Source organism: Phocoena phocoena, chromosome 11, assembly GCF_963924675.1.
Source record: "Phocoena phocoena chromosome 11, mPhoPho1.1, whole genome shotgun sequence".
Classification (NCBI taxonomy): domain Eukaryota; kingdom Metazoa; phylum Chordata; class Mammalia; order Artiodactyla; family Phocoenidae; genus Phocoena; species Phocoena phocoena.
Genome location: NC_089229.1, coordinates 53,638,343 through 53,660,630, shown reverse-complemented (window position 1 = coordinate 53,660,630; position 22,288 = coordinate 53,638,343). Strand labels below are relative to the sequence as shown.

General features: G+C 33.7%; 1 protein-coding gene across 2 annotated transcripts in view; it reads left to right on the top strand.

The window, feature by feature from the left end:
• Positions 1-14,785, top strand: part of USP15 (ubiquitin specific peptidase 15) — a 130,911-nt gene extending 116,126 nt beyond the window's left edge. The window contains exons 14-21 of one of the 2 annotated variants that reach the window (XM_065887756.1): positions 492-607; positions 790-1,062; positions 1,441-1,511; positions 1,858-1,973; positions 3,679-3,828; positions 5,839-5,942; positions 9,227-9,315; positions 12,822-14,785. In XM_065887756.1, coding sequence (XP_065743828.1) covers positions 492-607; positions 790-1,062; positions 1,441-1,511; positions 1,858-1,973; positions 3,679-3,828; positions 5,839-5,942; positions 9,227-9,315; positions 12,822-13,004 — 1,102 coding nt within the window. In that variant the 3' untranslated portion in view covers positions 13,005-14,785. The remainder of the gene's footprint in view (positions 1-491; positions 608-789; positions 1,063-1,440; positions 1,512-1,857; positions 1,974-3,678; positions 3,829-5,838; positions 5,943-9,226; positions 9,316-12,821) is intronic. The other variant, XM_065887755.1, reaches the window with a different exon arrangement.
• The last annotated feature ends 7,503 nt before the right edge of the window (positions 14,786-22,288 follow it).

The window sequence follows — 22,288 nt, the reverse complement described above, 5'->3', positions numbered from 1 at the left end:
TTTTGTTTTCCTAAAACCTTGATTTGAATTATAATGTAATCAAGAATGCCATTTGCTCCCTTTCTTTTATCCTTTATAGCTAACATATTTAGTTTTCTTTCTTGCATACCTATTTTAATATTGTAGTCCCATAAACCATACATAAAGATGACATTATAAACTATAAGTGGTCTTAGCAATAATATATACGTATCATCTAAATGAGGATCTTTATAAAATAATTTTATGTCAAGAAATTATTTGCCACAAACTTTTAACATATAAAAAAAGATGTTAAAACCCTAGAAGTAACAAATTAACTTATTTTTATAAAGACAGCCAAACACAAATGATTACAGTATCATATCTTGAGTTTGAATTTATCATTGAATCCACTAATGACCACTGTTAATTGTATTTAGAGGTTTTGTTTTATTGAAAGAATGAAAAACTTTTTTTTAAGTTTTTGCCTTTATAGAACTGAACTTGTTTGATTTCTGATGTTATTTAAGCCGATATGTCAAAATATCTACTGACTCTGAAGAAACCGAAGGATCCCTACACTGCTGTAAGGACCAAAATATTAATGGGAATGGCCCAAATGGCATACATGAAGAAGGCTCACCAAGTAAGACTTCCCTATTAAATTGTAAAAACTTTTCACTTGGGTTATTGCTGCAGAGAAAAATTAAGAGGATGGGGATTAAGGAACTAAACAATATTTGCAAGCCTGGGAAAAATAGTGTTAGTATTAATAAGTTTTAAATGTAACATTGGGTTTATTTAAAGATTTCTAATATCTAATTTTAGGTGAAATGGAAACAGATGAGCCAGATGATGAATCCAGCCAGGATCAGGAACTTCCCTCTGAGAATGAAAACAGTCAGTCTGAAGATTCAGTTGGAGGAGATAATGATTCTGAAAATGGATTATGTACTGAGGAAACTTGCAAAGGTCAACTCATGGGACACAAAAAACGATTGTTTACATTCCAGTTCAACAACTTAGGCAATACTGATATCAACTACATCAAAGATGATACCAGGCATATAAGATTTGATGATAGGCAGCTTAGGCTAGATGGTAAGTATTTGTGGAAAATGGCTTAAACACTAAACTTGAGCACATGTTACTTTTTTTAGGTGAAACCATGAAATTCAACACTATCATGAAAAATAACATTTATGTATCTATCTACATTTTAAAATGAAAAGCCTTCATTTCGAAGTATACTAAAACACATGTCGGTGTTTATTAAATGAAGGTTGGACTTATGCTTAAGTTTTTTTTAGCTCTAAAGTATCTTAATGGCTTGGAAACGGCTATTTACCCTGATCACCTAGTGCAAGTAGAAGAGACGGCTATTTGTTTATTCTGGTATATATCTTAACATTAAAATATATTAGTTTTTAACATTAAGGCATATTAAATCTTAAAGAAAAAATATGTTTTCCACCTTAGAAAGATCTTTTCTTGCTTTGGATTGGGATCCTGATTTGAAAAAAAGATATTTTGATGAAAATGCTGCTGAGGTAAGTCATCAATCATTCCTTCTTTATCTTTCCCTGTTGATCACACTGTTTTGTTACACTCTTTTGCTTCTACCAACTATGTTTATTTTGCAGTAAAACATTGGTTATGTGCTAAAAGAGAAAAGGCTTGTTGGTTTTGAAACTGCTTTCTGTTTAAACTTCCTGGTTGTCCATATAGGTGTGTACACAGGAATTATTAGAAGTGTAGTGTAAATCTCAGCTGAAATATGCTTTGATTTTTTTGAGAACGTTTAGGAGTTTTTCATTACTATTCATAGTAATATGGTATCACTAAAATGAGTTTTGTTTCATTTGTTTTCTTAACTCAAGAAATACTTCTCTTTAGGATTTTGAAAAACATGAAAGTGTGGAATACAAACCTCCTAAAAAACCCTTTGTGAAATTAAAAGATTGCATTGAGCTTTTTACAACAAAAGAAAAGCTGGGTGCTGAAGATCCCTGGTAAGAGACAATATTAAATAATTGTTTCTAATTATTTTTTATTATTTTTTTTTTAACATCTTTATTGGGGTATAATTGCTTTACAATGGTGTGTTAGTTTCTGCTTTATAACAAAGTGAATCAGCTATACATATACATATGCTCCCATGTGTCTTCCCTCTTGCGTCTCCCTCCCTCCCACTCTCCCCATCCCACCCCTCCAGGCTGTCCCAAAGCCCCGAGCTAAAATCCCTGTGCCTTGCGGCTGCTTCCCCCTAGCTATCTACCTTACTACGTTTGTTAGTGTGTATATGTCCATGACTCTCTCTCGCCCTGTCAAAACTCACCCTTCCCCCTCCCCATATCCTCAAGTCCGTTCTCCAGTAGGTCTGCGCCTCTATTCCTGTCTTATCCCTAGGTTCTTCATGACATTTTTTCCCCTTAAATTCCATATATATGTGTTAGCATACGGTATTTGTCTTTTTCTTTCTGACTTACTTCACTCTGTATGACAGACTCTAGGTCTATCCATCTCATTACAAATAACTCAATTTCATTTCTTTTTAAGGCTGAGTAATATTCCATTGTGTATATGTGCCACATCTTCTTTATCCATTCGTCCGATGATGGGCGCTTAGGTTCTTTCCATCTCCGGGCTATTGTAAATAGAGCTGCAATGAACATTTTGGTACATGACTCTTTTTGAATTTTGGTTTTCTCAGGGTATATGCCCAGTAGTGGGATTGCTGGGTCATATGGTAATTCTATTTGTAGTTTTTTAAGGAACCTCCATACTGTTCTCCATAGTGGCTGAACCAATTCACATTCCCACCAGCAGTGCAAGAGTGTCCCCTTTTCTCCACACCCTCTCCAGCATTTATTGTTTCTAGATTTTTTGATGATGGCCATTCTGACTGGTGTGAGATGATATCTCATTGTAGTTTTGATTTGCATTTCTCTAATGATTAATGATGTTGAGCATTCTTTCATGTGTTTGTTGGCATTCTGTATATCTTCTTTGGAGAAATGTCTGTTTAGGTCTTCTGCCCATTTTTGGATGGGGTTGTTTGTTTTTTTGTTATTGAGCTGCATGAGCTGCTTGTAAATTTTGGAGATTAATCCTTTGTCAGTCTAATTATTTTTTAAGGATTTATACTGAGGTATGTGGTACATCAAACTGAAAAAGTGATATTTAAATTCCCTTTGATTTTTTAACAGTAAGCATTTCTTTATCTGCTAATAATGTATTAAGAGGGATGAAAATGTCTTTAAAAATATTATTGTAATGTTAAGCTTTAATTTTGTTACTATATTTTCCATAATAGCCATTTTACTGTGAATAAGTAATTTTAGTTACATTTTCCCAAGAACTTTTAGCTGTGCAGCTATTTCAAGAGAAGCTTTTTTAGGAAAATCACAATATGTTTTGTGGTATTACTAATTCCATTAGAGTCCAGAAGTTTTGAGATGTTTCTAATGCCTGTATCTCAGCACAGTTTTATAATACATCCCTGTCTTTTTAGCATACTCTAATGTAAATAATCTAGCCCTCATTATTTCTTTGAATACTTATTTACAATTCATTTTTAATAGTTAAATCTATTTGGAAAATGTATTGATGATAAAAATAATAATAGAAGTTCCTATCTGTTATATATTAGGCATTACCTAATATTACCTCTAACATTATCTCTAACAAGCTTTAAATATTTCTCTTTATTTTTAGGTATTGTCCAAATTGTAAAGAACATCAGCAAGCCACAAAGAAATTAGATTTATGGTCCCTGCCTCCAGTACTTGTGGTACATCTCAAGCGATTTTCTTACAGTCGATACATGAGAGACAAGTTGGATACCTTAGTTGATTTTCCTATCAAGTAAGTTCTGATTGTGCTTCATAAACATTGGGCACCTCTAGCTTTTTTTTAGACATTAGGTAACTTTGCACACAAATTTTAGGTGTTTGGTTTTTTTTGTCTATTTACTTTTACATATAGTTGACTTTAAATATTATATTGGTTTCATGTGTACAGCATAGTGATTTGATGTTTTTATACCTTACACAGCATACAAAATTATTATAATACTACTGACTATATTTTCTGTGCTATATACTAAGTCTCTTTGACTTATTTTATAACTGGTAGTTTGTACCTCTTAATCCCCTTCACCTTTTTCACCCATCCCCTTCACCTTTTTCACCCATCCCCCCACCTTCTTCCCTCTGGCAACCACCAGTTTGTTCTCTGTATCTGTGAGTCTGTTTCTGTTTTATTTGCTCATTTGTTTTTTTAGCATCCAATCTCAGTTTTTGAGTGTATTTTGGGGTACTTCTGACAATTTGTGTGGATCGGTAACAATTTTTATTCCTTCTTAAGAGGTCTTTCAAAGATCAAAGAGAAAATATATTTTTTAAAAAAACAGAGTAAGACTCTTTCTATGTTACATTATCTTATGAGTTCACTGGCCCTGTTTATAAATCTAAGATACTTCATGGGATCTTAGTGATTTTCTTTTTCCCAGGACTTATTTCATCATTAATCCTCAATTATTTCTAAATGCTTTTTTAAAAAGACTAATGTGAAAACAGAATAACGGAATTGCTTAGAAGGAGGGTGATGCAGTAGTGTAGTAAGTCATCCCTATTGTCATCCTTCAGTATTCTTATTGCAGCGTCCAGAGTATGACATCCTATTTGTAAAAATGTGTAAAGAAGTCTGGAGACAGCATCTTGGTAGCCTTTTTTGTTTTTCTTTTAAGCCTTCACTAAACATAATTGAGAATTCAGAAGGACAAAAAGGGAATAGTGTATCTTCATTCATGGAGTCCAGGACTTTATCACATGCTATCTTGTGACAAGAACATGCTACTCTCCCATTTCGCTAAAAAAAATTGGTAGTATTCTTTCATATTTCATGATATTTGTGCACCAAATTTACTTAACACAGTTAGTAAGTAAACAAATACTGAAGGCAGGTGTGTGTGCATGCAGAGGTGATTAGAAGGAAATAGGCGATGTAATATTGAAAACATTCTTTGGATTGCTTATTCTAATTGGTGTTTATAAATTTAAAATTGAAAACGTTTTGCAATTATAGAAAAAAAATGCTAATTTTCTCTTTAACAAAACAAAATTATGAGCCATCAAAGTTTTCAAGAATACAGCATTTTGAAAATGTGAGTACAAGATGAAACAAAAGTAATGATAAGCTAGGACCTTTTAGAGCTGTATTTGAAATTTAGAATCATAATTGCTTTTTAATTATGTAAATACAAGAAGAATAACCAGAAATAATGATAAGCTATAAAATGGTCATATTCCAGTTTCATGCATGCTAGATTATATAAACAGTTCGTTGTATTGCAGAGAATGTTACCCATTTAGGTTACAGAGGTCATCAAAACCTGAAAAATATAGAATAGATATTGGGGTAATATTTAAATATATACTTATATTTAAATTATGATAAAATTTCTTAAAAAGTTGTTTTTCACTGTCCCTTTATTCTTCCTTAAATAAATCATTTCTGAAAACAACTTTAAAAAATAAAAGAACCCAAATGGTAAATGGTGATGTCTGTATTTCCTCATATACTAAGAGAGAAATGTATTAGCATGAAAACATTAATCTGAATAACAACAATCTTTGGAGAATTTTTAAATTCTCAATCCCTAAGAAAATTTTTGCCAAAACATTCAAATCTCAAGGGTATGTATATAATTTGTTTTATAAAGTTATTTGGCTCTTAGTAATTTCTTTAGTGAGATAGATAGATAGATAGATGGGAATACACTTAAATGAGAGTCAAACAACACTGACAAAGGAGAGTAGAATTCATTACATTTAGGGAAAAACGTAAAACTAACTTGATCTCTTTTTTAAACAGTGATTTGGATATGTCGGAATTCCTAATTAATCCAAATGCAGGTCCTTGCCGCTATAATTTGATTGCTGTTTCCAACCACTATGGAGGGATGGGAGGAGGACACTGTAAGTTGATAGTTTACCTTTTCACTAAAATCGTGGTGTTTGATAACTCCAGACTTTTTTCCTTAAGGTATTTATTACTTCTTAAAGGGAAAATGTGAGATGTGTCTTACATATAGTAGTCATTCAATAGATATTGATTAATGAATGAATCAGCTTTTGAACCTTTTTTTTTAACATCAAGAGTAGAGAGGATTGAGTAAATCATGCTCCATAGTTCAAAGCACAGGAAATCACTGGTCATTCAGAGCTCCTGTCCTTCCCCATTCTCCTTCCCCTTCCGTTTCTAACTTGTTTGATGTATGAGCTCTCCTGAATTGTGCATCATTGTTAATTTACATGATTGTTACTCTGCTGTGGATCTTACTTTTCTCTCTTGACACTTAAGACTTCTCCATATTACTTTGTGTCAATTTAATTCATTGCTTCTAACCACTCATGATTTATATATCTACCATATTTTATTTCTCTATTCGCTTCATAGTGGACATCCAGATTATCTTTAACTTTCTACCACCACAAGAGCAATAAACATCATTATGATCTGCTACGTGAGAATTTCATTGAGCTACATACCCAGATGTAAGATTGCTGGGTTATAGAGTAAAGTACTGTGAGATGGCTCTCCAGGACGGTTATACCAGTCTGTGCTCTCCAATTGATAGGTTTTTCTGTTGAACCAGCATTGCATTCTGGGATAAATTCTAGTCTTGAAGTATTTTTTAGTATACCCAGTTGGATTTGGTTAGCTGATTTTATTTAGGATTGTTAAAATTTAATTCATAAATGAAATGATACTGCAATTTTTTTATATTGTTCTTACTTTGGAATCAAGATTACAGTCTAGCCTAATGAAACAGGCTGGGATACTTTACTCTTTTTCTATTTCCTGGGGCAGCTAGTATTATATAGGAATTAACTATTCATGGAAGTCTAGTAGAATTCACCTGTAAAACTATCTGGGCTTTACAGTCATAAATTTTTCTATTTATGTCATGCTTACTGAAGTATATTCAGTTTTCTTTTTCTAAAATGTGTACATTTTGGCATTCTCCATTTTTCTAAAAATGTATGTTTTCCAATATATTTGAGAGTAGCTGTTTGTAATACTCTTGTGCTGTATTTTTTTTTTTTTTTTTTTTTTTTTTTGCGTTACGCGGGCCTCTCACTGTTGTGGCCTCTCCCATTGCGGAGCACAGGCTCCGGATGCACAGGCTCAGCGGCCATGAGTCATGGGCCCAGCCGCTCCGCGGCATGTGGGATCTTCCCGGACCGGTGCACGAACCCGTGTCCCCTGCATCGGCAGGCGGACTCTCAACCACTGTGCCACCAGGGAAGCCCTTGTGCTGTATTTTTGTCCCTTTTTTGTTCTTTTCTGTCTTGTCAAAGAATTAGCTTTCTATTTTATTACATTTTTCTTATTGTTATACATGTATGTATTCTATCATTGATTTCTTCTCTTCCCTTTGGTATATTTTTCTTCTTGTTAATTTGGGTTTGCTCTGTTTCTCTTTTTCCAGCTTCTTGTGTTGAATGCTTATTAACTTTTTGTTTTCCTTTTGTTCCCCTCTATTGAAGGCTATAATTAAAGCTGTAGATTTCCCTTTAAATATTCCTTTATCACTATTCCATAAATATTGAAATGTAGTATTCATTGTCTTTCAATTCTATATATGTCTTTAGTTTCCTTTATAATTTTCTGATTATCCCAAGATTATCTCATCATATGCTTTTTCAAATATATGGTTTTATAAAGCTCTCCTTTGTTTCTTAATTTTAATTTTATTTCATAGCATTTAGGGACATTATCTATATTATATTAATCCTAGGAGTTTATTAAGGCTTCCATGGGGCTTAATATATGGTCTGTTCCTTAAATGTTTGTGTACTTGAAAAGCATACGTATTCCCCATTTAAACATAGAGTTCTATATTTCCGTTGCAGTTAATCTGATCAGTTATATTCAAATCATTACTATCTCTGGTTATTTTTGATGTTCATTCTTTTTCTGAGAGGAATTTGTCAGGACTCCTACTGAAGTGTTGATTTATCTGTTTCTTCTAACAGTTTTATTAATTCTTTTGCATTTATGTTTAAAATGGGTAGCTCTTCTTTCTCTATTGTTCCTTTTACCAGAATTTGATATTCATTTTTCGTTTTGTCTTTTTCTCAGAATTACAAATATTAATTTAGCTTTCTTTTGATACCATGATTTCGTTTGCAAACTCTGTGTGCCTTTTTGTTAGATTTGTCTCTTATAAATCTATATTATTGTTAAATCTTATCTTTTTATTTTCAGACTTATTGGTCTGAAAATATGTTTCTTTAAATTTGGAAGTGTGGTGGTCTTGATTTCAGATTGACAAATTTATAACCCATATTGGGCTCCACCCAAAAGAACAATAATTTTGTTTAAGAGGGGTAGAACTATTTAGAAGACAAAGCTTATAGAGTCACTTTTTAGAAACTATGACAGCAAATAATTGTTTTGAGTACATTTTGCAACTTTGTTTCCTCAGTTACTGTATAGTTTATACAAAGTATGGATGGGAGCAGTGGGCATTTTTTTTTTAACTTAAAGATAAAGTAGATCTTTAAAAATTTGTGCAAATCAATTGATCGTTTTTTACCTTTCCTTTGCTCTGTACTTTTGTTAAAGACTGGAAAAGATTCTGGTGTAAAAACCTCTACAAATCAATGAGATAATATTGTTGGAAAAATATTAGTCATAGAAAATTTAAATTTTGGTTGAAAATTCAAACTTTGGAATCAGAAACAGGCCTGAGTTTAAATCCTGACTCTGCTACCTAACCGCTATACTGTTGGACAAATTAAACTTCTCTTGATGCCTCCCTTTCCCCATCTCTAAAATCAGAAGAATAGTAATGATAGTACCTTATTTTGAGATAATACATGTAAAGTGCATAGCACTGTGCCTGATACACCAGAAGCACTACATAAATGTTAATCACAAGTTATTGTCATTAGTATTGTTATTCTGTGAATTAAAAAATAATAAATCTGTCCTGTTTGTCCCTGGGATGAAAAAAGTCACATATTTCAACTTATATGAAAGTATCGTAGGTTTCTAGTTTGTAGGAAATTATTCTAAAAACCTTTAATCATTGGAATCAGTTAAATACATGATAGACAGGCCTTATATAGATGATTATCATGTAATTTTAATAGGTATTCCCTATATTAGATGGTTTTAAAGTTTTGAGGGTTCCCTCCCAGGAAACCCACAGCTCATTTAAGTCACAGAAGTGATTATATTTTTTCATTAGATACTGCTTTCGCAAAAAATAAAGATGATGGAAAATGGTACTACTTTGATGACAGTAGTGTCTCAACTGCATCTGAAGACCAGATTGTGGTAAGTGTGTCTTTTATTCCTGAAAATCAAGGAATCTACTGTTTTAAAAGGGGCCCATGAAACACTATAGTCTGTATTCTAACAATTCTAATAGGTGAGAGACTTGCTCTGCTTTAAAGAAACGTAAAATTGTCCTCTAAGTGGAAATCTGTCTACTAAATTTGCCCACTAACAGAAGCATAAGTTGAAACATGAAAATTTTTCTGGTTTTCAACATGAAAACTGGAGAGTTCTAATGAAAATATTACATTTTCCCCTGAATAATAGGCTCAGACATTCTAGACATTGACTGCTTAAAGTCAGAATGCTAAAGTAGAAAAAAAACCAAATCTTTAAGGGCCTTACCATACCTCAGATTTTTAAAGTCTTATCCTTTCTGACAATTACATATTCAAACTCTAAATGATATAGTTATATAAAACAAATTACAGATTTTAAAAAAATTAATGCTGTATATTTGTTACTTTGATGTTTTCTGAATAGTAGAAAAATTAGGAAGTTAACATCTAGTCACACGTGCATCAGTTTATCAGCCACAGCTGGAGCCAAAATATTGGCATTTGTTTTGTTTCCCATCAGAGCACATTTTTATTGTCAGATATGGATTGATGAACAGACGACTGGTATGTTCTAAGAAGAAAACTAAGAATTGCTTGATAGGACTTTATTATTCTATAAATTTTGCCTTTCTGTATATTTTACTTATTGATGACAGTATTACAAAGTATGAGAATTAAGATATTTGCTTATGTGATGATATTTCCTATACAGAGGTTTTCTGGTGATGTTGGGGGAGCACTGACTGCTTTACATTATTTCATGATTCAAATTATATATTCCCTGAGGGCAGAGACTAGTTTTTTACTTTTTTAGTTTATAATGCTTTAAAGGTCTTCAACTAAAATTGTTCAATTTAATAAATTAATAAACTTCTGAGCCCAATTACTGGCATAGTTTTAATTGGTCATTGGATGAACAGATATGAAATTATTTTGAATTGTTTCTCTGTAGATGTTTCATATTTTTATCTATATATGTGTATATAATTTATATATATTTATATATTAAATTATGTACCGTTGCTTATCTCCCTACAGCTGTAACAAAGAACAAAAAGACTTTTGAACTCTTAATATTTTAATATTTTTTAAAATGTGTATATGCCTAAGTTAACTACAATTTCAGTTTATATTTAGACTTCTAATCTCATATCATATCCCTCACTTTTCAATTCTGTTCTCCTTTTTAATCTACCAACCAAAACATCCTGAAGTTGCCAACATTGTCCTTCAAAGTCTATTTGACAACACTGCCCTAATCTTGCTTTCAAATAAATAATATATCTTGTTTATATACAGTAAGTGAATTTGATGTTACCTTACATTTTAACAATGACAATTCTTCATTTAGTCAACAGGTACTTGAGTACCTTCTATATATAGCGCTCTATTCTAAACAAGGTTAAAAGACAGCTATCTGTGATTTCAAGAGGCTTACAATCTAAAGGTGATGAGAAATGAATTGACAATTGTATATGATAATTACTATTAAGTATCTTGGCTGTATAGGTTGGAGGCATCTGTCTCAACTGATTTGGGGTTTAAGGAGACAGGGCCAGTGCAGGAAGTTTGCATAGAGAAAGTGGTGTTTGATGCAAAGGTATTCTAGGCAGAAAGAACAGTACCTACAAAAGCAAGGAGGCATGACAGAATATAGCATTTAGGGGAACAGCAAATAATTTGGTGTTACCGAAAGGAAAGACTCTTGTTGGGGATATGGAGCAGAAATTAGGCTGGGGCTAAACCTAGCACTCAGATCAAGAAAGATGACATTTTTCGTTGTTTAGACTTTTTTTTTTTTTTTTTGCGGTACGCGGGCCTCTCACTGTTGTGGCCTCTCCCATTGCGGAGCACAGGCTCCGGACACACAGGCTCAGCGGCCATGGCTCACGGGCCCAGCCGCTCCGCGGCATGTGGGATCTTCCCGGACCGGGGCACGAACCCGTGTCCCCTGCAGCGGCAGGCGGACTCTCAACCACTGCGCCACCGGGGAAACCCTAGACCTTTTCTTAAAGTTTGTAAGAAGTATTGGATGGTTGTTAAGTAATAGAAGAACATTATTAAATTTGCATCTTAACATGTCTTACAAACATTTTAGAAGACAGGTTGGAGGGCACTGAGTAAAGAAGCAGAAAGTTCATTATTGTCTCCAGAGGAAAGGAGGCTGTCATGTAAGTTAAGCAACAAGAGCTTCTAAATTTAAAGTAGTGGTAGTAAGTATATAGACAAAGGGAGAATGGATTTGTGAGCTACTTAATGGATAGAAATAATAGAACTTGATTAAGATTAGATATAAAGATGTAGAGAGGGAGAAGATGAAGATGACTCTTCAACATTCACTAAGGTAGTAAACGTAGGAAGAAAATTTGCTGTGAAGTTTGAGATACATGTATAATAGCTATGTGGAAATTTCCATTAGGAAATGGGACTAATAGAACTAGGGTGAGTTAACTCAGGGGTGAGAACTGGCTTCAGTTATAAATCTGAATTGTCTGTCTTAGGTAGCAGTTAAAACCATAGTTTCGAATGAGTCACCTATGGGAAGATACAGATTGAGAAAGAGCAGTAGGCTGAGGACAGAACATGATTTTTTTTGAAGGTCAGCATTTAAAGAGCCCACAGAAAAGTAGAAGAAACTGTAGAGATGGAAGATCTAAGGAAAAGTGGTGTAACAGAAGCCAAAAATGCTTTAATGCAGGAAAGAGGAGTAATAAAGCATTAAATGCTACAGAAAGATTAGCTAAAAAAGGCATCCATTTAATTTGTTAATAGGAGGTTTTTGAGCCTAGTGAAAGCCATTTCATTAGAATGGTTGCGGCAGTCACATTGAATTGAGGAGTGTACGTGAGAGTGAATGATGAATATTAGATTTTCTGTCTCCAGCCTGGCTGTGAGGAAGAGGAAGAGGTATATGGCAGCTAGAAGAAGAGGTAGAATGGAGAGGGATTTATGATGGGAAAAGACTTAAGTATTTTTTATGCCCAAAAGTCCAGTAGATAAGGACTCATTAAAGATACACAGTGATGATTGATGGAGCAATATTCATAAGATGGTAAGAAAAGTTAGAATCTAGAGCAAATACAGAATGAAGTTATTACTATTAGAAAGAAGCTTACCTTTTTCTTAGAGACAGGAGGGAAGAAAGCATAGAATTCTATTTCATTTTAGAGTAACTAGGTTAATCTGTGATACGGTTGGATTTATTTATCTATCCAGCTAACTTAGAAGAGAATAAAAAATGTTAAATCCAGTGACCATTTTTCCTTTATATATAGAAGTCATCTTATATTTACTCAGTTTTAGTAACCCCCATTTGACCATGTGTGGTTTTCTTGATTTATGTCCTGTCACCAAAATTGGTTACCAGCTAAAAATTCATGCTGTATTTAATGTTACCTTTAAGAATCACAACCATTTTAACATTCTTTTTTTTGTTTGTTTTAACAGTCCAAAGCAGCATATGTACTCTTCTACCAGAGGCAAGACACTTTCAGTGGAACTGGCTTTTTTCCTCTTGACCGAGAAACTAAAGGTGCTTCAGCTGCCACAGGCATCCCATTAGAAAGTGATGAAGATAGCAATGATAATGACAATGATATAGAAAATGAAAACTGTATGCACACTAACTAATGAAAGTCCTAGAAGCCATAAAAGAGAGACTTTCCTGCTGGTGGTATCAAAATGATGAATTTACCCACCACATTAAACAAAAGTCTGAGATGGGGAGTTTCAGATAACTGAATGTAAATCCTTTATCAGATTTTAACTTGTGCAGTACTTGAAGTGAAACACAATGAAAACTTTAACAGAAATTGTCTCTTAATACATTTACAGTCTTGTATTTACAAGCTAAATATATATAGGAAATCACAAATAAATCCCTTTTAAGTTTGCTGCTGTTTTGATGAATTATGTTTTCTTTAATTTTTTGGATGTGAGTTAATTGATGACAAACGTTAAATTTGTGGATGTTGGTCATTTATTTTGCTCAAATAATACTGCAAGAAAACTGGCTGAACTTAGTTTTTGGATAATTAATTCATGTGCATTAAGCTGCCACATATACTACTATGATATTTAGCTGCGGTATCCATGTGGCATAAATACTGCAGTAGTATTCTTGGAAAACCAAATTTTCAAATCTTTACCTGGTAGTCAATGTGGGCCTGTTATAAAACCAAATCATGATACAAGAAATAATCTTGAAAAAGTTATTTCCTTTTGTAGTATCATAAAAAATCCGGAATGTTATGTTCATCTTATTACTACTGTGGAAACAGGTTCTAGATTTCACACTTCATCGAAAGTCACTTTTCAGTTAAATGTAAGTATTTTTTACTGCTATTGGGATCTATCCCTAGATATTCAAATTCTTTTTGACTTGCTTTAAAATGCATATCTTTAATCTGGTGTTGGTCCAAAATTAAAATTTTGGCTGTCTGTTTTTCTCTACCCCATTTTTTGGTAATTTGGCAACTTTCAGCTCTCCCAAGTATTGTAATATAAGGATAAACTTAATAGTATTCTGTATCCATAGTAATAATTACATCAAGCTTAGATGAGAATTTTTTTTTCATATACTGGCCTTTAAATCACTAATGGACAATTGGCTTTACAGGTAGGTCTGTTAACTTTCTTTGTGTGTTCCTGATGGAATTCACCATAGCCTTACAGCTTTTCTCAGAAGGTAACTTGTTACAAGAGAATTGGCATTTGCATGTTCCAGAGTCAGAACCTGTACAGTATATAAAGTATACAAACCTTGAATTTTATTTTAGTTCACCACATTCAAGGATCCAGGATGCCAAAAATATGTGTGAACATTTGAAACATTTTTCATTTGCTGCTTTTTCCCTTTGATCTAGTTGAAAGAATGTATTGTCAGTTGGCATACAATACTGCCTTTAATAGAAAATAAATGCTGGGGCACATTTCACATATCGACTACCTGAGAAATTGCTTTGTGTCCCACTGTTATTAAAGCAAAAAGTATAATGTTCTTCACTTGAACTAATCAAATACAATAGATTATAAATTGTGTATTGTAAATAAAAGTTCACTCTGTGAGTGCACATTTTGGTAAATTATTTATTTATGTTAGCATTTAAAAGTGAAAGAGAAATGCATTTGACCAGGATAAATGAGGTATGTTGATCATGGCTTTGCTTTATACCGTGATATTAAAGCTGGTTTTTCATCCTGGTATTTTTAAAGCTGCTTTGGGTTTTTCCTTTTTTCTCTTCTTTTCTTTTCTTTTCTTTTTTTCTTTCTTTTTTTTTTTTTTTTTAATGTAAACTAACCTCCTGCATGACAGAGGTTAAAATTTTGTCTGCACTTGAGTTCACTTGCGTTTACATTTGAAATGTGCATGTTTATTTATACAGATTTCAATAAAGCTATTCAAGGCCTTATTTAGTGTTTTATTTCTTACTCTGAATCTTTTAATAAAAATCCTCTATTTTATGGTAGGTGACCATAGACTTTTTAGTTATACAGTTAAAAATAGAAAGGAAAGCATGTCATAGCTAAGTAAATCCTACTGTTAAGGACATGTTTTAAAGTTGACGTTTTCAGTTTAAATATTTAGTCATTGAGCAAATGTGTGTTTGTATACCTACTAATCTAGAGTCTTGAGATTTAGCAGTAAACAAATATCCCTGTGCTCACAGAGTTTGCAGTCTTTCTGCTACCTACCAACTAGCAAACTTTATTTCTGTTTTTCTGAGGTTTAAAGAAAAGACAAAATTTTTTCTAGCTCTAGATTGTACTCTCTATCCTAGTTGTCCATAGAGACCATTCCTTTTTCCTGTGATTAACTTATATTCCCACTGAAAGAAAAGAAAATGATGTTAATAATACCATTGAATTTGTCAAACTCAAATGGCATCTTCATCTGCAAAAAAGAAAACTGTAAAAATAGTGCAAAGGCTAATCCATACTCTAATTAAAAGTAGATATTCATAGATAGTACAGGGTAGTAGGAATATATCCAGTCTAGAATTCTGCTTCTAGCTTTGCTACTCAGTAATCACATGACTTTGAATTTAATCTCTCCTGGTCTGTTTCTTCACCAGTAAAATAATAATAATAATAGGAGCATTTATTGAGCATTTTCATGGACCAGGTACTATATTAAAGTGTTACATATATTACCTCATATAATTCCACAGTAGCTACGAGGTAGGAACATTCATCATCCCCATTTCTCATACGGAGAAACCAAGGTACAAAGCAACCAATATTCCCAAGTTCACACAATTGCTATGTGGTGGCCAATATTCTATCCTCAGGTACACGTGCTACTTCCCACTAGTTATAATGTCTTACTCACAGGATTGTTTGGAGCTCAAACAAGATAATGCATTTTATGGGAAGGTGCTTTGTAAGCTATGTGGTATACTCATTACTGACTTTTTCAGTCTGAATACAAAGTCATCTTGAAGTCTAATAACTTTGCTCCCAAAAGTAACTTCAGGTGAATATCTGAGTACTGAATAAGAAAAATACCAGCTGGAACACTGACTAACCATTCCCTTTTAAAACTAACTTCATTCAACTTACATACATTTATTACAATTTTAATTAAATTTTAAATGTGGCATTTTTTTCCTTGTTCATGTAACTCAACTGTGCCCTTCTTTACATTTCCCCAAATGCAACCCTGATTTTCAGGACTTTATTTTCTTCACCTATGATTTAGTTTTAATTAATCTATATGAAAAAGCTGCAGCCTAATGTTTTATTTAAATATCCTGCTTTCTCTTATAATCTGTGTTCTTTTAGTCCTATATTTGTCCTTGCTTTTCTGGCAGCTAGATATAAAGCCACACAAAACAGTGGTTTGGGTATGAAGAAAATTAGGTAAGTGTCAAAGCCATTGCTACAGTATAAAGACAGTGCTTGTTCATCAACTAACTTCATTGAGGTGAGGACATCTTATGAGAAATAAGCCAGGAGACTATGAGATCAAATGAGTAGAGTCTCCTTCAGTGGCTTATGAAAGGGAGTTGGGGGGAGGGGGCGTGGTTTGCGGGGGTGGGGAGCATGCCAGTAGGAACCTTTCACCCCAGAGAAGAATGTACTGTCTCTGACACTATCACTGGTACATGGTGATAACAAAAAGTAAGCCAACTTTTAGTCTGTTTTATTATCTTTAAGTACTTTACAGACAATACATTTCTTTACTGCCTGCTTCCCATCCTCCCTACTTGTAGCTATGCTTCTGATCTTTGCTTGTGCAGTATAGATGAGCACATTCTCTCCAGTTTAGTTTGTAAGGTAGAAATGTGGAGAATTCTTGTATACAAGAGGAAGGAACCAAAAGTCTTTAAAATCTCAGAGGAGTGAGAAGGAAAGGAAAATAAATTTTATTTCTGAAGCCAAAGAAGAATAGTGGAAATCTTTGGTCATATTTTTTGCTCTACAATAAAGTAATTTTTTAAATTTTTATTTGAAACAGCTTCTCTTGAAAAGGTAACTATGTTGATAACTCACAAATACTTTTTTTTAAGTGCCAGAGGTTAGAAAAAGGGGGAAGGAGAGTGTATTTATATTCTTGCGGACATATATTAAGTTGTAGAACTATATAGTCTATTGTTTCATTATCAGAGTTTTTTCATGAGAAACATGTATAATTTTTCTTAGAAGCATTATTCTAGGTTGGGCATTTCAATTCTATATAATTTTTCATGTGCTTAATTCATATTTACCATATATTAAAGCAAAAGAATTTCAAAATAGCTCAGATAACACTTTCATTTAAAACTGGATTAGGTATATTCAAATTTTTAATCAGCATAGAATAGGTTTTTAAATATCAGAATCAGGAAGATAAAATATACATGTAAAACGTACATAGTAAAAATTCAAATATTGATCAAGCCTTATTTGCACTAATGATGGGGTAAAGAATTTTTAAATGGATAATATAAAACAGACAGTACAAAAATTATTTTTGGCAAATATATGCATTGGGAAACATACACTACATCATACCATGGTCTAATTATAATCAGCTCTATCTTTGGAAGCCTGGAAATTGCCAGGATAGTGAAAGGGAAGAGACTCTGGGTTATTAAGAGAATCCAGAAAGTGGAAAACCATTCAGGGAAAATCAAGAGTTGACATAATATTGTGGACTAGAGTCTCAAAGGATAGAGAGAAAAATCAGTCAAATGGGTTTTGATGTCATTTTTTTTCTAGAAATGCCTATTAAATCTTATACAAAGCAGCTAAAAATACAGCTATCTCTTTGGAAATTGTTCTTTTAAATGGAAATGCTGTAAAAATAAGACTGCACATTTTCAGTATGCACAAAATCAAATATTTTAAATGTTTAAATTGTTTTGGTAATTAACTATGTTCTACTGTAGAAAATCATGGTTGAAGTTGGTGCTCATTTTGCTCAGAGTTTTCCCTCCTATCAGGAACTTGTAGTTTGTTCTATATAGTTTGATGAAACAAAAAAAATAGTTTTATTTGCTGTGACCTTCAAATCCGTTGCTAGGAGTTAAATCTACATACATACAAGTAAAACAATAAATACGGAAACATCCCAACAGTCTTTTCCCATAATGTGTATTCTTACATTTTTCTCAGTAATGACAAATTCTTTACATTTCCCAAACTGTTTTAAACCTTAAGTATTGCCTTGCTTTTTAATTCTTAGTTAAAATCTTTCAGGATTCTTAAACTTTGTAATATCTCAAACCAAGGTTTCTCATTAACACTTATTTTGTTTTTCTTTTAAACTTTATGAAAGAATATTGTAGGTTAACAGGCATTGTACCTCCTTATTCCTCCTCTATTCATTGATTCTTAGGTATGCTAGGTTTTGAATAGTTTAGACTCACGTATTAAAGTGTTCTTCTTAGTCTGGCCTTAACATGTGTGCCTTCACTCTTTCATCTGGCCTGCTTTTCTTCTGACCTTGAGTTCTCCCTATAAGTAGTGAAAGTATTTCATTTTCTCTATACTGAAAATAATCTTTTGATTATATGAAGTGGGCAATTTTAAAATTCTCTTGAGTTCGTCAGAATTAATCACATCATGACATTTTAAGTCATTTCCCAAAGAAGTTCCAGACGTCCAGATCATTGTTCATCCCCTGAGCTCCCTAACTCCTGTAGTGAATTATCAGTGTCCTGAAAACTACTTAAGACAGAGCAACCTCCAAGCATATATGAATTATTTTAGAATTGCCCTTACTTAAGGAAACCAAAAAATAAACTAAATATGGAGAAATTATTGATAGTACATTTTTTTATTCCTGTAGGACTCATATTGAGTGACTTTAGTAAGATAAAACTCGATTTATAAAACAATTTCAATTTTGTGCCATGTATCTGTTGTGTGAGTTGTAATATTGCAAATTCAAACAGTAAACATAAGTAATCACAAATACTTGGGTAAGATGTTTGTTGGGAGACAGTGAGATAGGGTAGGAAACATTCTGTATTTAAAACCATTTTACCACAGCTAGCTCTTAAGTCACTGGCTTCTGAATTTTAGTTTTCTCAACCATAAAATACCAGTTTCTTGTGAGGATTAAGAGTTAATGGATATAGAGGTATAAACTTTGAGGTTTTGCAAAATAACGCATATTTCCTATTATGGACAACTAGAGTGCTGTATCATTGCTGATGAAAGACTTCTTCAATTGAAGCCTCAAATTCAGCTTTTAAAGTTATTGCTAAGAATATATTTTTAGCAGAAGAATAACCAGTAGGATGGATCAAATTAATATTTGTTTTTTCATTTTTTTTTTTAAGATGTTCTCCTAGCTCCTCTAAAAGACTTGGAGCAGAAGTCTTAATGTGATGGTAAGCTTGAAAATTAAAATTTCATCACGGATACTAGAATCCAGTTACATACTAACAGATTTGGTTTTTTAAAGCTATTTATGAGCATAACTAAACATTTTACACTTAAAACCCTTTTCTCTGCCTTCAGCAATCATGGATTATGTTGTCTTTTTCCCCCAATTTTATTTATCAGTATCTAAAATCATTTGAGTAAAGTAAAATCCAAACTTCAGAGGTTACGACTTTTATTGTTGGGATATAATTAGTAAAAGTCAGATTCTATTCCTCTCTTTAGCTTAAAGTCCTCCTCCAAACCCTCCATGAATAAAAGAGTGGTTCAGAACATAGGCTTAGAACTTTAACCACCTGAGTTCTGGGCCTACCACTTTTCTGTAAGTCTTGTTACCTCTCTGACTCCCAATTTGCAAACTAGAGCAGCTCCAGAATTTCCATCTAGGAGGGCTTGGGGTGAACAGTCCGAGTAGAAAGAAGTGTGAGACTCTTAAAACTGCATGTTTGCTCAGCAAGCACATGGTTTTTCTTGGAATGTACAGTTTATTTGTTGTAGAGGGCTATTAATAGATATTTGTGAGGAAACCAAACTCCCCATCTACCTAAGCCATCCACTCCTGGCACTGAGTATTACCCTACCTTTTAGAATAATTGTGAGGTATAAATTGTGTCCTGATCATTATGAAGAACGCAGCAGGTATTATTACTAACAGGTACATCCAAGTGTGGGAATGATTGTTCTCTCTTTACAAATGAGACTAATTATCATTATTCAATATCATTCACACTCAAGTTCCAATAAGCTTTCTTCAGCAAGAGAACAAAGAATAGGGTAACGATTATTCCATCCAGATTGCCTGTTCAAGCACCACCTTGAGGGAAAAGATTGAGAGCTAGCCCTTATCCAACTCCTCACCTTCCCTCAAACATATACAATTTGACAACTCTGGGCTTTCCCACATACTATTCTGTTTAATGGTCTGCCTTATCTCCTACCAGGCAAACTCCTACACACTTTCTTCAGGACCGATCCCAACATACAATGACTTGCTCTTCCTGACACATCAGTTGTCACCTTGGGCTATGCGTATCTCTCATCCCCCAATAGACTGAATTAATCTGTTGGAAGAGTCTTGTTCATAGATGCTAAGATGGTGTTGGGTATAGTATGGGTTCCTAATGTGATAATTATTAAATGAAGGATTTGCCTCAATATCTGAAGCATCACTGTATTACTGCGACTTTGTTTTATCCTTGATGTATTACTGAGTAAGTATTTTTAAGGCTTTCAAAGTAAATTTACCTTATGAATGTGCATTAAAAATAGATATGTTTAAAATACAGTAACATTCTAAATTCAGCATTATTAAGAATAATAAATTCAGTATTATTTATGGAACTTAGAATATTCAAGATTAAATGTAAAGAATAGCAACATTTCATTTATATTTTCTAAAGACATTTTTATTGCAAAGAAATCTGTCTTCCAACCCAGTTTTTGTCTGGTTTCCATGGCAAAGTAACCATTCTGTGACTAGGCTCATAGCCTCCTTATCTAGTATCACATATACAACATCCTGAAGTCTACTTTCCCTTAATATTGTCCATTTTTCTTGAGTCCAAGGTTTTCCAGGAGAATTACCAACTATCAAAAGTTAGATCTAGGGCTTCCCTGGTGGCGCAGTGGTTGAGAGTCCGCCTGCCGATGCAGGGGACACGGGTTCGTGCCCCGGTCCGGGAAGATCCCACATGCCGCGGAGCGGCTGGGCCCGTGAGCCATGGCCGCTGAGCCTGCGCATCCAGAGCCTGTGCTCCGCAATGGGAGAGGCCACAACAGTGAGAGGCCCACGTACCGCAAAAAAAAAAAAAAAGTTAGCTCTAGATCCTTTATGCCTCTGCATTGACCAACAATGTAGTCACCAAGTTTGTCTTCATGCATCTTCTGAGAAGGGTCTCAGAGTTATTAAATACTAATGAGAGTTTACCTACTGATTGCTTCCAAGCAACCTGTATAGTGATACTATTTTTAAACAAATACTGCCTTGAGACCCCATCCCCATGAGAGCCCACAATTTGTATAGTATTAATAAGCCTGGATGAGTTGTTACTGCTGTCCCAAAATAGAAGTCCCTAAATCACCCTCAAGCACATTGAAATAGTAAAAATACTATATAATATTTGGTTGGAATATACAAAGATAGGTGTACAGATTACTAATTTGGGAAGTGAAACAGTCCATAGTTTTCAGACTTGAATTCCCATTTTAAAAAGACATCATTTTTCAATTTTACTCCGATAAGAAATAAAAATTAAATTAAACAAGAAGTAATGTGGGGGGGAAAAAAAAAACCTCACTTTTGAGGCAAAAAAAGAGTCTTGTTGATGGCCAAGGGTAAGACTCAGTTTCCCAACAGGATAAATTAATTTTGAAAACAAAAGGAGCCAAATGTTAAGGAAAGAGAAGATAGTCAAGTTTGATTGGAAAGGAGAGATTTTCTGTGTTTTTTTTCCTTTCGTGGGTGGTTTAAGCTCTAAAGAAAATATTTTCTTGGACAGATCCCTCAAAATTCCCTTTAAACAACTAGGTAGACTGGGAACATCCTGGATCTTCCCACTTTTCTTAAGAACGGCACACAAAAGATGAACTATATAATGACACCAATTGCGATTGTGTAAAAATAAAATAGCCCAACCGGAATTACTTGTACACAATCCATTAACAAGATTTTTAAACCCCCAATGATAGACCCAGAAGGAAAATTAAATTACTTAGCTTGTTCAAAATCTGCTTTTTGAAACACATGGCAAACCATCTAATTGATACATACTCTAGAAATAAGTAGTATAGTACAGAAGTATTTGTGTAATTTTATTTTTATTTTTATTTTTCTATCTGCGGGCCTCTCACTGCTGTGGCCTCTCCCGTTGCGGAGCACAGGCTCTGGACACGCAGGCTCAGCGGCTATGGCTCACGGGCCCAGCTGCTCCGTGGCATGTGGGATCTTCCCAGAACCGGGGCACGAACCTGTGTCCCCTGCATTGGCAGGCGGACTCTCAACAACTGCGCCACCAGGGAAGCCCTGTTTGTGTAATTTTAAT